The following is a 15,082-nucleotide window of genomic DNA, read 5'->3' as shown; positions in this document are numbered from 1 at the left end:
CTGTTATATAGTTATTATTGTAATATTACAGTTATTATACTGTTATACAGATATTATTGTACTATTACTGTTATGCAGTTATTATTGTATTACAACATTTATTATAATGTTAAACAGTTATTCTATTATCACAGTTATACTGTTGTACAATTAATAGTATACTGTAATAGTTATTATTGTACTATTGCTGTGATTATACTGTAATAATTATTATTGTATAATTACTGTTATTAAACTGTATTACAGTTATTGTACTTTTGTTATTATACTGTTATATGGTTAATATTTAACTATTACTGTTATAATACTGTCAAACAGTTATTATTTAAATATTACTGTTATTATACTGTTGTTATACTGTTATACAGTTATTATTAACTATTAGTGTTATTATACTGTAATACTGTTATTACTGCAATATTACTGTTATTATACTGCAATAATTATTATTGTACTATTAATGTTATCCTGCATTACAGTTATTGTACTATTGTTGTTATACTGTTCTATGATTAATATTTACCTATTACTGTTATTATACTGTTATACAGTTATTATTTAAATATTACTGTTAATATACTGTAATATAGTTACAGTTGTACTATTACTTATACTGTTATACAGTAATTCCTGTACTGTTACTGGTATTATACTGTAATACAGTTAATATTGTACTATTACTGTTGTTATACTGTTATACAGTTATTGTTGTACTATTACTGCCATTACATTGATAAACAGCTGTTATTGTGCTTCTTCTTCTTCTTCTTTTGGCTTTTCCCTCTTCAGAGGTCACCACAGCGAGTCATCCTCCTCCATTTCACTCTGTCCTCTGCATCTTCTGTCCTCATTCCAACTAACTCCATGTCCTCTCTAACTGCATTCAATTCTCTTTGGTCTTCCTCTTTGTCTTTTTCTTGGCAGCTGCATTTCTAACATCCTTCTACCAATACCCACTGTCCCTCCTCTGGACATGTCCAAACCATCTCAGTCTGGCCTCTCTAACTTTATCTCCCAGTTGTTCAGCATGTGCTGTACCTCTGATTATCTCATTACCATTATCCATCCTTGTCACTCCTAAGGAGAACCTCAACATCTTCATTTCTGCCACTTCCAGTTCTTTTTCCTGTCTTTTTGTCAATACCATTGTCTCCAGACCATACAACATAGCTGGTCTCACCACTGTCTTGTAAACTTTTCCTTTAACTTTGCTGACACCTTTTTGTCACAAATCACTCCTGAAACTTTTCTCCATCCATTCCATCCTGCCTGGACTCTCTTTTTCACCTCTTTACCACACTCCTCATTTTCCTTGGACAGTGGACCCCAAGTACTTGAAGTCCTGCACCTTTGTGATCTCTGCTCCTTGTAGCCTCACTGTTCCACCGGCCTCCCACTCATTCACACACATATACTCTGTCTTACTACGGCTGACTTTCATTCCTCTTCTTTCAAGCGCATACCTCCACCTCTCCAAGTTTTCCTACACTGATTCCCTGTTCTCACCACAGATCACAATGTCATCTGCAAACATCATAGTCCACAAGGATTCCTGCCTGACCTCATCTGTTAGTCAGTTCATCACCAGAGCAAACAAGAAGGGGCTCAGGGCCAATCCTTGATGCACTCCCACCTCCAGCTTGAAACTATCTGTCTCTCCTACAGCACATCTCACTACTGTCCTGCTGTCCTCATACATGTCCTGGTCCTGTACTAGTCTAACATAGTTCTCTGCCACTCCAGATTTCCATATCAAATACCACACCTCCTCCCTCTGCACCCTGTCATATGCTTTTTCTAAATCCACAAAGACACAATGAAGTTCTTTCTGACCCTCTCTGTACTTCTCTATGATCGTTCTCAAAGCAAAGATGGCATCTGTGGTGCTCTTTCTTGGCATGAAACCATACTGCTGCTCACAGATAGTCACCTTTCGTCTAAGTCTAGCTTCCACAACTCTCTCCCAGATCTTCATTGTGTGGCTCATCAACTTAATTTCCCTGTAGTTGCTACAACTCTGTATATCACCCTTGTTCTTAAAAATGGGCACCAGCACACTTCTTCTCCATTCCTCAGGCATTTTCTCACCCTCATATATGCCATTGAATATTTGGGTCAAAAACCTCAATGCCATCTCTCCAAGACATTTCCAAACCTCCACTGGTACCTCATCAGGTCCTACTGCTTTCCTCTTCTTCATTCTTTTCAGAGCTTTCTGGACTTCACCATCACTAATCTTTCCCAATTCCTGATTTCACAGTTTCTATGACCTCTACTCTGTCTTTCATTCTCTTTATTTATTAGCTCCTCAACGTACTCCTTCCATTTTCCGTCACACTCTCCTCATTTGTTAGAACATTACCATTCGTATATTTAACAGGCCTAACTTGCTGCACATCCTTTCCAGCCGGATCCCTCTGTCTTGCCAATTGGTACAAGTTTGTCTCGCCCTATTTAGTGTCCAACCTCCCATACAACTCATCATACGCCTTCTGCTTTGCCTTTTTTTCTATTTAGCTAACTCTCTCTTTGATCTATGCCCCATCTCCTTAAATTCCTGTCTCCTCTCTTCGGTCCTCTCATGGTCATATTTCTTTTTGGCTAACCTCTTTCTTTGAACGGCGTCCTGCACTTTACTATTCCACAACTAGGTTTCCTTATCATCCATTCTCTATCCAGATGACACACCAAGTACCTTCCTACCTGTCTCTCTAATTACTGTTGCTGTAGTAGTCCAGTCATTTGGAAGCTCTTTCTTATCACCCAGAACCTTTAACAGTTCCTCTCTGAATTTTTCAATATTCTTCCTTCTTCAGCTTCCACCATTTGGTCTTCTTCTCTGATTTTACGCTTTTTTTCTTCTTCTTCACAACAACAGTCATTCTACACACAACCATCCGATGATGTCTGGCCACACTCTCCCCTGCCACAACCCTACAGTCCCTCAATCTCCCTCAGGTTTCCTCTTTTACACAGAATGTAGTCAACCTGCATACTCTTACCTCCACTCTATTCACTATGTTCCTCCCTCTTTTGTAAGTAAGTGTTGACTACAGCCATTTCCATTCTCTTGGCAAAATCCACCACCATCTGTCCTTCCTGGTTTCATTCCTTGACACCAAGCCTACCCATCACTTCCTCATCCCCTCTGTTTCCTTCACCAACATGTCCATTCAGGTCTGCTCCGATCACCACTCTCTCCTCCCTGGGAATACTCTCTATCACTTCATCCAGATCTTTTCAAAAATTATCTTTCTCCTCCACATCACATCCAACCTGTGGAGCATAACCACTGACAATGTTTAGCATCCGACCTTCTACTTCGACCTTCAGGCATGTCACCCTATCTGACACTCTTTTTACTTCTACTATATTCTTTGCCAACTCCTCCTTCAGGATCACCTCCATTACTCTTTCTATCCGCATCATGGTAAAACAGTTTAAACCCTGCTGTGAGCCGTGCTGCACTTCCACTTGGTCTCTTGGACACATAAAACACCTACCTTCCTTCTCTGCATCCTGTCAGCCATCTCTCTACCTTTGCCTGTCACTGTCCCCACATTTAGAGTTGCAACCCTCAGTCCTACATTCTTCACTTTCCTCTTCTCCCTCTGTCTCCTGACATGTTTCCCTCCTTGTGGTCTTCGACTAACAGTAGCACAATTTCCACCGGCACCCTGTTTGTCAACAGCACTGGTGGCAGTCGTTAACCCGGGCCTTGACCGATCCGGTATGGTTTTGCTTTGATGAACTTACATTATGGTTTTGGCAAGAGTGTTTTGCATCAGATGCCCTTCCTGACACAACCCTCACCATTTACCCAGGCTTGGGACCGGCACAAGAGATACACTGGCTTGTGCTCTCTAGTGGCTGGATTAAACAGTTATTATGGTGCTATTAACGCTATAGTATTGTTATACAGTTATTATTTTACTATTATTTAATGCATTACCGTTTAATGTAAAAACATTGTTTTCCATGTAGATTGTAGTTGTAATTTTGGAAGCAAATAATTTTAAAAACAATCAAATCAGCTGAGTTATAAAACTGATTACTGATGTTATGTCATAAAGTTTGCAATGAAACTGTGGAATACCTGATAACAACCGAGTGTCAGTTCTGATCGTCTAATTGTCTCCACATGTCCCCTGCTGATTTGTCTTTTGGGACACAACAAGATCTAATATGGACAGGAAAAACAGCTAATCTTATCCTCCCACCCATGAAACTTTGGTTTGTCTCCTATCCAGATGCTGCTGGTCCACAGGGGCAGGTAGGGTGCAGCCCCTCCTAATATATTCATTTGCACAACAAAGTAGTTCCTCCTAACAAATAATGTAAATTACTTATTTGCCTAGCTTGCTGTGTATTGTTTTGTTTTGTTTTTTAACTATTTGAACATTTTTAGATGTTTTTTGGCCCAGCAGGGATAAATTGACGTGCCACTTGCTGCAGTCTGTACACTCTTTTAAATCCTTCACACAAATCTCCTGTTTACTCCGACCTTTAACTCGAGCGCCATTTGAGCTCCATCTGAAGTTAGAAGTTGTGATATTTTCTTGTTTTACCTTGTTTTTAGCATATTTTTTTTATTATTATTTTATATTAGTGGATTATTTTAATGTCTGATCTTTCTTTTTTATTATTTTTGTTTTTCATGTTTATTCTTAACCTCCTTGTGAAGCACTTTGGTCAACGTTGTTGCTTTAAATAAACCTGAGTTTTGAAACTTTAGTCATTCGATCTCTGTTTTTAACTTATTTTCACTTCAGGGACAGTACAGTTCACCACCCGTGCTCATCAAGTGGAGTTGGGGAGTGGTGGCACAGAGGTTAGAAGATGGGCTTGTGATCGGAAAGTCGCAGGTTCACCTCCCGGTACCGTCAACATCAAAATGTGGGTGGAAAAGGTGAAACACCCACACCTCCCTCCACCCTCATTCGCCCCAACCTGGGCCCCTGTGCAAGGCCCTTAACCCCCACGGAGCTGTTTAGGGAGTTTTTGCTCCCTAAACAGCTCTCTCTTGAAAATGAGTTCTCGTGGCTCAATGAGACTACCTGGATAAATAAAGAGTAAATGAAAAAAAAAAAAAAAAAAAATATATATATATATATCAGATCATTTATCTTAATGTTTATCATATCTCCTCCAGTCTGTAGTGATCGGAATAGGCATGTCCAACAGAGTCTCAATGGGATGTAAAATATTCCAGTCCGTGGACACATTTTGCTGGTTTTAGCACCTTGATGAGACCAGTGGTAACACTAGACCTGATGTGAGCTCATCGAACATCGCAGCAAAACCTGCTGAGTCCAACAGTGGAGATATTCTGTTTCAGTCCATTTGAAGCAGATGGGACCTGAACAAGCTAACACGCCCATATCAAATACATTATCACCCATTACCTAAAATGAGTCAGTGATAAATATTATTACAAATCCTGCCACAGAAACAGTCGGTAATGAAGAGACCTTCTCTCTTAGATATGTCTGCTAATCGGAGACAGACTGACTTCCCGTTTATCGGTTTCATTGATCCAAGTGGACGAGCGAAGACGAGATCTGGGCGTAAAGGTGAAGTACCTCTGAGGCTGCAGTTTCCACCAAGCGATCATGTAAACCAAATCAAACTGAGTTTGAAACACAGGCCGGCACACAGCTGGTGGATTATTCCTCTTTGTGGGTAAGTTAACAGCAAGTGCCAAAGGAAAAATAAAACATTCTGATTTGTACACGCTGATGAGTACTGCAGTATTCAGATTATTGCCCATCACTGGTTTAGATCAAATAAAATACTTTGTTTTGATTTATAAAACACGGCGGCTCTGTCGCAAAGTCAGCCACATCTAACTTTTCTGTCTTTACGTCACGAGCCTCGCCGCCTCTGCAGAATCTAAAACTGACTCAAAAGTCCCGAGAACTCCTTTGTGACTCTAAGTTTGTACAGGAGGATGAAGGCTGCTGCCCTTGGGTCAAATTGAGCTTTGACCCAAGGACAGCAGGAGGGTTAATTAAAGTGAAACTAGTTGAACCACATTTCACTAAAACTGTTGTAAACCATGTTACTTAATCACTCTGGCACGTATACATAACATTTATTGGGTGACCTGAGTACATTTTTAATATCATGTCATTTTTAGCTTCTTCTGCCGTTTTCTTAAAATAAATAATCGTTCTGACTCGAGTTTTCATAAAATATCTCTCACAAAGAATGCTCAAAGCTTGACGTCATGAAACGAAAGCGTTTGCTGAAGAAGAGCTGGATGTTAAGGAGCCACCAAGTGGAATCGTTTCCTGTGACACCCTGGGAATAAACCGTGTAAACAAACTCGTCTCGCTCTATTAAAATAGCCCGACGATGTGTAATGCAGGGAAAAAGCTGCGGGTCGTGGATGAAAAGCCATCCTCAGGAGTCAGGTTACCTGTCATGAAGCTCCTGCATGTCTATTAACACTGACGCTGCTGCAGTGGTCGGGCTGGACGGCCGTCTGAGCGACGTTTACGCTCAACCCACAGCAAAGAGAGGCTAACAAAGCAGCTGCAACTTGTCTTTCCAGGGACAAACACATCTGTTGATCTTTGACAGTTTGACACAAGTCTCACGTTACTTTGTGCTCGTTCGCCTCCTTCAGGGGCGTTTTCTGACCCACAGTTTGAATCTATTAATTCAGTTTCAGTTCAGTTTATTTATATAGTGCCAAGTCACAAGAGAAGTCATCTCAGGGCACTGAACAGAAACATTTATATATAAAAATAATAATTTAACACTATTTTTCTGAAGAGCAGACTGCTTTGAGTTTAACTCCATCGCAGAACTCTCATCTTGAGCAAGTATGAAGGCGACAGTGGAAAGGAAAAACTCCTTCATGAGGAAGAAACCTTCAGCAGAACCAGGCTCAGGACAAGTGACCAGCTGCTTCTACCGGCTGGGTTTGAGAGGAACAGGAAGGAGGAACAGATACACAGTGGCAGGTCAAGAATCACATGTTAAGATAGAAATAGTATCAAATGAAAACTATTCAATTTTAACAATTCATTTAAGGAAAAGAGGTCAATTTGTCCTCCAGTAGTCGAAGCCTATAGCAGCATAACGAGCCAACCCTAACTATAGGATTTATCAAAAAAGAAAGTGTTAAGCCCAGTCTTAAAACTGGACAATGTGTCAGCTTTATGGACAGAAACTGGAAGTTGGTTCCACAAGAGAGGAGCCTGATAACTGGAATTCTGCTTTTGGAAACTAGGGACTGTGAGATAATCTGCAGTCTGAGAGCGAAGTGCTCTGTTAGGAAAATATGGAACAACAAGATCTCGAATATAAGATGGAGCTAGGTTGTTGAGAGCTTTGTTGGTTAGAAGTAAGATTTTGAATTCAATTCTGGATTTGACAGAGAGCCAATGGAGAGAAGCTAAAACTGGGGAGATGTGATCTCTCCCACTAACTCCAGTTAAGACTCTGGCAGCAGCATTTTGAATCAAGTGAACACGTTTTAAAGAAGTATTTGGACGTCCAGATAACAAACCATTGCAAGTCCAGTCCGGTCTAGACGTGACAAATGCATGAACCAGTTTTTCTGCATAATTTTTAGATGTTTCTAATTTTAGAGACATTACTCAGGTGGAAGAAGGCAGTTCTAGTAATGTTTTTAATGTGGGAGATAAAAGACATGACCTGATCAAAAATAACTCCAAGATTTTTAACATTAGAGCTGGAGGACAGATTAATGCCATCCAGAGAGGGTGAAAGACTGAAAAATTAATTCCTAAGATGCTCAGGTCCAAAAACTATTATATCCCGTATAGCAGTGGTCCCCAACCTTTATTGCGCCACGGACCGGTTTGATGTCAGACAATATTTTCACGGACGGGGGGGGGGGTCTGGGGGTCCTCCCCAACAGAATTTTGAATAAAGTAAATGCCATTTCCTGCATTCTGGTGTGTTTTACAAACATTTAAAACAGTTTTCACTTCAAATACTCTTAACTGCACGACAAACAGCTTCATGAGCTGAGATCATCGTCTGTTTTATCAGTTCGGTGAAAGTTCAGAGAACTCCTGCAGTGATTCACACATCAGATTGTTCACAAAAGCACTGGTGCAAAACGTTTAATTATATTTTTGTGTTTTATAATAAAATTACCCATGACTTTGAACTTTTAGGGGCAGAGATTTTTTTGAGCAGAAGCAAAAATGTGAAGCGACAGCTCTGATGTGATGCTAGGAAGCTTGTTAAAATTATAGTTTTATTTAGTTATAGTTTTATAGTCAATCTTTGTCAGGCGGGTTGAAAATTATGCAGTGTAAACCTTCAAAATGCACAGATACGGCTGCACACCTCCACCTGTCTGCTCCACACCACGTAGCTGAATTGCTTTGTTCTTCACCAGCAACGTAGAACTGATCTGTGCATGCACCAGCACAAACTGAAACTAACCACTGGTGTATGTTGACCTGCGTCAAGAGTGAGTCTTACACTGATGTGGTAGAGAGAATCAGGTGATTTTTCAAAATAAAACTTTTTTCCCCTTCTGTGCGGCCCGGTACGCATTGACCCACGGACCGGTACCGGTCCGCAGCCCGGGGGTTGAGGGCCACTGCCGTATAGTATCTATATAATACACTGTATTATGTTATACCATTATTGTTTAGTGTATATCTTAGATCCATGTATACTGTTATACTTTATATTTTTGCTATTTTTGGGTGTGACTGGGACCTTGAGTACACAAATTTGTTCTACCTCATGTACTACGTGTGATGTGAATGACAATAAAGAACCTTGAACCTTCGTGTGTCTCAGTCCTGTGTGTTCATTTACAATCTCTGGTCAAATTTGTCCCAATTTAAATCACGTTTTTATCTTTTTGCCATGATTGGAGGCTCATTAATGGTTTGGTTGAAACTCTTTTATTGTTCCGCGGTTGTGTTTATTTTTGAACCTTCAGCTTCTCAAGCTGAAAGTTTCATATTCATGAATATGTTTTGTACTTTTCTGCTTTAAATTTCCTCAGTGAACGTTCTTTTGTCTTTTAATTAGTTCAGTGCTTTTTAAAGGATGCATAATGTATCTGAACTATAAAACTGTTTCTTTAATTAAACTGTTAGAACAACGTTTCATTTAAAAGTAATTAAATACATGAGTAAATGTGCTTTAAATTGTAAAGTTAGTACAATATTGTAAAAATGCTGTTTTGGGCAGTAGTTATACTGTCATAAAAAGATGATGAACATGTAATAGCCAGGTGTTTGTCTGTTAGTAAAATATCTAATAAACTGCTGGACAGATTTTAATGAAAATGTCACAAATGGACCATTAGACAAACATCTATGGTTGATTCAGGATTTGAGTCAACCTGAGTCGACGGTTTGGGCTTTATCCTGATGCATGCTCAATAATCCAGGTAGAAAAATATAACAAAGTTAAATCAGGTCCTCTGGATGGACTCAAAAATAATAAATAAGAAAAATAAATGAATAATTATATATTTTATTTTATTCCATCCAGAGGACCTGAATTAACTTTGTCATGTTCAGGCTTAACTCAACCAGATTTATAAATAACTGAGCTGTGGTGACGGCTGAGGAGCTAAAGTTAGAGCATGCGGTTCCCAACCCTGGTCCTTGAGGAACACCATCCTGCATGTTTTAGTTGTTTCCCTGCTCCAACACACCTGATTCAGAGATTTAATTACTTCAAGTTCTGCAGAAGCCTGTAACTCATAGCAGGAAAACAACTAAAACATGCAGGATGGTGTTCCTCAAGGACTAGGGTTGGGAGCCACTGAGTTAGAGCATGATGTGTTAAAATCAACTCATGAACTAGTTCAGCTTCTGCAACTGCAGAAAAACTGTAGCTCAGTTAATTTTACGCATGCGGAGCTTGGTTTCTGCGTGGTAGTAGCTGAGAGTCATCCTGAACACAAACTCTGAGCTCTAACTGCATCTTTGCTCAGAACACTGGCGTGCGAGTGGTGGGCGATATCAAAATGCTTTTTATTTTGTAACTGAATGCTATTTTTACTATAAATGTCATCATTAATGAGAGTTGAGCAAGTGTGTGTGTGTGTTGACATCCCCACATGTGACCATCTGGAAAATGTGTCTCTTGGGATAACAAAAACAGGTATGTGTGTGTGTGTGAATGCTACTGTTTAGGTAACATATATAAATATAAAAATATAAAGTGTAATGTTACAGTTAAGCGAGGACAATGTGGTTTATTGAATGAATAATAGCACAAGTCGTTAATGTTGTGCAGCTCTAATAACTCACACCCATCCTTCTAGTTTCACGCTCCTGTTGAAAGAGCTGCTTTGTGCGTGAGATGTAGTTTTTCAACACGTCGGACACTTCCTGTTCCTTCTGAGCAGGACGGTGAATGTTGTCGCGGCAGAGGAAGCTGCTGCTCTGTGGGACGTACTTACGTTTTGTGGAGAGAACTCCTCTTGGTCACCGGTGCTCCACTATGAAGCTCATAGTTTTCCCATCAAAGGAGGGGGGAGCGATGATTCTTGGACCCTGCTGCGTTGTGATGCTGATGAGTGACTTTCTGCCGCAGCTCGCTCCGCCTCCTCTGCTGGTCACGTGTCCCAAACTGGCAGGCAGGTGAAGCGGCCCCCCCTGAGGAGCTCCATCCGTTGCGCTGTAATAGGCTTTCTCTGGTGCGTGGCTCGTCAGCTTCACGTTGTCCCCAGCTGTCGCAGCTGCTACGTCCTCCAGGCGGCAGGGGGACTGTGGCGTCACTGCCTGTGCTGCTAAGGTGGGCGAGGGGATGAACCCAGGGTAGATCATGTAGGTGGGGGTGTACGCTCCCGGGCTGAGAGCCAGAGGGGACAGAGGGAGGGGCACAGGTGTGATGGGGGTCACAGGTGATTGAGGCATGGGTACATCCACATAGCGGCCCGTCTCTGGGTCAAACAGTCTCTTGGTGGTGGCCTGAATGGGAGTGTCCACCAAGTAATAACGTCCAGTTGAGGGGTCCAGGAGCATCTTGCGCTGGATTTGTGGGACTTTGTCCCCTGTAGACGGGGTGGGGGACGCATTGGGGACAGACGGGGAGAAGTACACCACCTGCTGCTTGTGAGGACTTGTTGCTCCTGTTGGATGGTGATGGTAGAAGGTAGCAGCGGGGTACTCGGTCTGCTCACTGGGAACCAGCAGCTTGGGTTCATTTGAAGCCCCCAGTCCTGGTATCGTCAGGTAGTTCTCAGAGTCTGAGCAGACCTGTGCAACTTTACTGCTACAACTCGTCTGGGTCTTTTCTGGCTCTGCTTTTACTGAGAGCGGAGCTGCAGAGGCCGTGGAGCTCGGAGGATCTCTGTCGGGCTTCACGTCTCCATGATGTCTGTCGTCGCTGCAGTGAAGGACGCTCTTGTTGGTGAAACTCGGGGGTGTGTGTGTTTTAAACGTGTCTCTGTTATACGGGACATGGATGATGTCCGGGGCTCTTTTCTCTTCGTGAGTCTTTCCTGTTTCTGTGGCCTGAGGACTCGCCTGCTCATCCCTGGAGGGAAGCGACATCACGTCTGTGACTGGGCGAGAGCTTTGGCTCTTACGCCTCCACTCGTTCCTGTCGAAAACGTACAGCTGCTCCATCGTTTTCACGGCGGCCTTGATTTTCTCCAGCGCCTCCTGTTTCGGGGCGGTGACGTCGTTGCTCCTCTTGTCCGACCTCTGTTTCGCCGGTTTGACCTCCAGATGTGTTTGCAGCTCGGCCTGATCTGGGTTCGCCTGCTTCGTCCTGCTGGAGACACGAAGCGAAGGCGTGTTTTCACTTTGGGACGGCTCCGACGGGGCGTCCACCTCTGAAGCTTTTGTTTTAACAGAGTTGCATTTAATCACCATGGGAGGCGCCGGCTCCACTTGGGCTTTCTCCTCAAGTTTCCCCAGAGCTGTGCAGTTTTTACTCCCACTCCTATTCAGAGAAACGAAGCGATACGAGCTTTTGACTAACTTGCGCACGTCCCTGACGTGGTAGATGGGTGCTTGCAACCTGCACCTGGTGTCTCTGATGTCTCTCACAGAGAAGTTTGGGACCTTCTCCGCCGCAGACACAACAGGACATCTGCTGTCCTCTGCTGCCCTGAACTTGTGGACGTCATAACTTATTTTAGGGGTCAAGAGATTTGCAATATTCAGTGTGCAGCCCCTGTTCTCGTTTGTCAGGCGGATTTTGATCTCGGGGGTTTTCCCTCCCTTCTCGTGCCCTTCCTCCACCTTCATCGTGTCTTTTCCACGTGCAGGTGCAGCTGCGTCACGTGTTGTGTCCGTACAGTTCCTGTCCGTGGACGACAACAGCTGGCAGCTGGGAACAAAGAGGAGTTTTGTCAGCACGCTGCTGCTGTCTGAGCCTTTGGAGAGATCAGGCTCAGCTTCTGGTGGATCCAGCGCACCCCCCAGGACAGTCTCTGGATCTTTTGTCTCCTCAGTGCAGGAGCTGGACCTGCCTCCTTCTGGGTTCTGATCATCAGCTGATCCAGAGGTTTGCCTCTGCAGGCCTGCACTCAGACTCTTCTCCAGATCTTTCGTGTTGGGACAGGGCGACCCGGAGGGGTGGGAGTCGCAGATTTCCCCCCTCTCCATTTTGCGCTCGTGCTCGAACTGCATCTTTTTGGAGATGACGTTTTTCAAGAGGCTGGAAGCAAAGATCGCCCGCTTGTGCGTGTCACCCGCTCCGTCTGACGTGGCCTGGTCCGGTCTCACGTTCTGGGCACATTTGGCTCCTGTGCAGCGGAAGCTGAGCGTGACTCCGCGCTGCTCTCTCATTTGGCCCTTTGGACCTGAAGGTGCTGCTTGCCTGGAGCTGACTCTCCTGGAAGCTCTGCTCCGAGCATCTCCGTCCCCTCCAGCTGCAGCTCTGCTCATCTCCAGCTCTCTGTCGTAGCTCCAGTCCACATAGGCAGACCACTTGTTGAGTCCACAGTCTGGGGCCGAGGACTCGCTGGAGGTGCTCAGGTTGATGGCGTCAAAGTACGGACAGGCCAGGCTCCTGAAGGACCTGGCGGTCAGGTTCCGCACCTCCTTGTCAGCATCATCCAGCTCGCTGAAGGAGCTGGAGGCCCCGCTGGAATACTCATTGATGTCTCTCCTCCTCAGTTTGGAGGCCCGGTGCTGCCGGCCCGGAGCCGGGATGAAATATGGAGCCCGGTCCACCAGGGGCCCCCCTCTGGAGCCAGAGCTCACCAGGTGGCTGCTGTCTGTGAGCTGGTGCGTGTGCCAACAGGTGCCCTGGGCCTCGGTCCCGGCCCCCGGGGAGGTCTGGATGGACAAGTGGATTTCCCCCGCCGGGTTCCGGTTCTGGTTCCTGCACAGGCTCTCATCCGAGCTGTACAGATCGCTGTCCTCCTGCTCGGTGCTGACAGCCGCTCTGCCAAGATTAGCCCGCACCTCCTCCGGGGTCGGGGTGCCCCCCTCCTCCTCCTCCTCCTCCCCCCCTTGGGGGTCGCCGCTGTCAAAAGACGCGTAATCCACAAAGGAGTAGACCAGGTTCCCGTCCTCGAAGTCCCAGCGCGTGCCGCGGCCCAGGTCGTAGTCCACGTCGTGGTCGAGCTCCGTGAGCTGGATCTCGTGCGTGGTGATGTAGTGGGACTCGTCCTCCGCCGTGTCCCAGCGCGCCCACACCGTGGTTCCATCGTCGGACGCTGCCTTGCTGTTTAAGCACATGTCCGTGTATCGGAGCTCGTCGCCCGAGTCCAGCTCGGTCCGCTTCTCCGAGTCCGGGTCGGGAAGTTCGGGGAGGACGGTGTCCTCCTTGTCCTCGTGTGAGGCGGGGTTTCTGTCACCTGTCCTCGAAGAGACGGACAGCTGGTCTCTGTCCCCGGTGAAAGTCACCCTCACCGTCGGCCCGTCCGGCTTCAGGTCCAGGTCCACATAGTTGGACTCGGAGTCCTTGGTCTCCGGTTCCCGGTCCTTGTGTTTGAGCAGCGCCCCGTGAAGTTCGGCGTCAGCTCGGTAACTGAGAGTCTCCATCGAGTCCGGTCCGAACCCGTCCGGTGCTCCTCCGACTCTGGACCGACGGTTCTGGAGCAGGGGGCGGCCAGGGTGTGTGTGCGTGTGCGCGTGAAGGGGGAGGGAGGGGGAGTCTTCCATCCAGGCTTCATCATTTGAAAGTTTCCGAACCTTTGGGTCCAGCTGACAGATTTAAACGGACCTGCCTTTGCTGTAACTTTAGAGGTTGGACATGTTGGACATGTTGGACATGTTGGACATGTTGGACATGTTGGACATGTGTTTGCACTTTTAAAAAAAATGTAATAAAGTTTTCCTGTCAGTGCCAGGGACGGATCAGAGAAAACCGAGGGCCTGGGCTCAGGCCTATGATGGGGGCCCCAGGAAGATATTTGATGATGCAGTTAACAACAAATATCAGCGGAAGTATTTGCTTTTAAGTGAGTAAATAATAAAGTGAAATTATTGCAAATGTTCATGCTCATTATTTACTTTTAAACTTTGCAACCATGACAGTAATGCAGGTGGATGCATTCCAAGGTTGCCAGATCAAATCCTGGTCCGCAAGCCTTTCTGGGTGGAGTTTGCGTGTTCTCTTCGTGCATGCGTGGGTTTTCTCCAGTTACTCCGGTTTCCTCCCACAGACCAAAAACATGCATGTTAGGCTGATTGGTAACTCTAAACTGTCTCTAGGTGTGAGTGAGAGAGTGAATTGTTGTTTGTCTCTATGTGTCCCTGTGATGGACTGGAGACCTGTCCAGGGTGTCCCCCGCCTCTCACACTGTGACTGCTGGATATGGGCACCAGTGACCCGAAAAGAAAGCAGCGGGTAAAAATAATGGATGGAATTACAAATAACAGAAACAAACCACAAAAAATGAAAGTGATGACATTTCCTGAGGAAAATGTTTTTTTTTTTTGTTGGACTTCTGCTTTTACAACCATTTTTTTCTGTTAGACACACAATGATTTTATTTTTAAAAAAATATTGTTTTGTTCCTTCATTAATTAATTTATTTAAATGCTTCATTTAATTAATAATTAGTATAAATATTTTTAAAAGAAGCTACATTGTAACGGTACGTTGTGAGGAAAATTGTCATTTCTCCCTCAGAAATGCCAAATTTAAAAAAATTAAT

At 44.4% G+C, this 15,082-nt stretch overlaps 1 protein-coding gene across 1 annotated transcript in view; it reads right to left on the bottom strand.

Annotated features, from left to right (window-relative positions):
* The window catches only part of LOC119408073 (uncharacterized protein C4orf54 homolog), a 16,025-nt gene extending 2,037 nt beyond the window's left edge, over positions 1 to 13,988 (bottom strand). Inside the window, exon 1 of the mRNA XM_037674909.1 lies at positions 10,421 to 13,988. Coding sequence (XP_037530837.1) covers positions 10,446 to 13,964 — 3,519 coding nt within the window. The 5' untranslated portion in view covers positions 13,965 to 13,988 and the 3' untranslated portion in view covers positions 10,421 to 10,445. The remainder of the gene's footprint in view (positions 1 to 10,420) is intronic.
* Positions 13,989 to 15,082: the final 1,094 nt, after the last annotated feature.

This window comes from Nematolebias whitei, chromosome 3 (assembly GCF_014905685.2).
Source record: "Nematolebias whitei isolate Nwh7 chromosome 3, NemWhi1, whole genome shotgun sequence".
In the NCBI taxonomy this organism is placed as follows: domain Eukaryota; kingdom Metazoa; phylum Chordata; class Actinopteri; order Cyprinodontiformes; family Rivulidae; genus Nematolebias; species Nematolebias whitei.
This window is presented reverse-complemented; position numbering and strand designations above follow the sequence as displayed.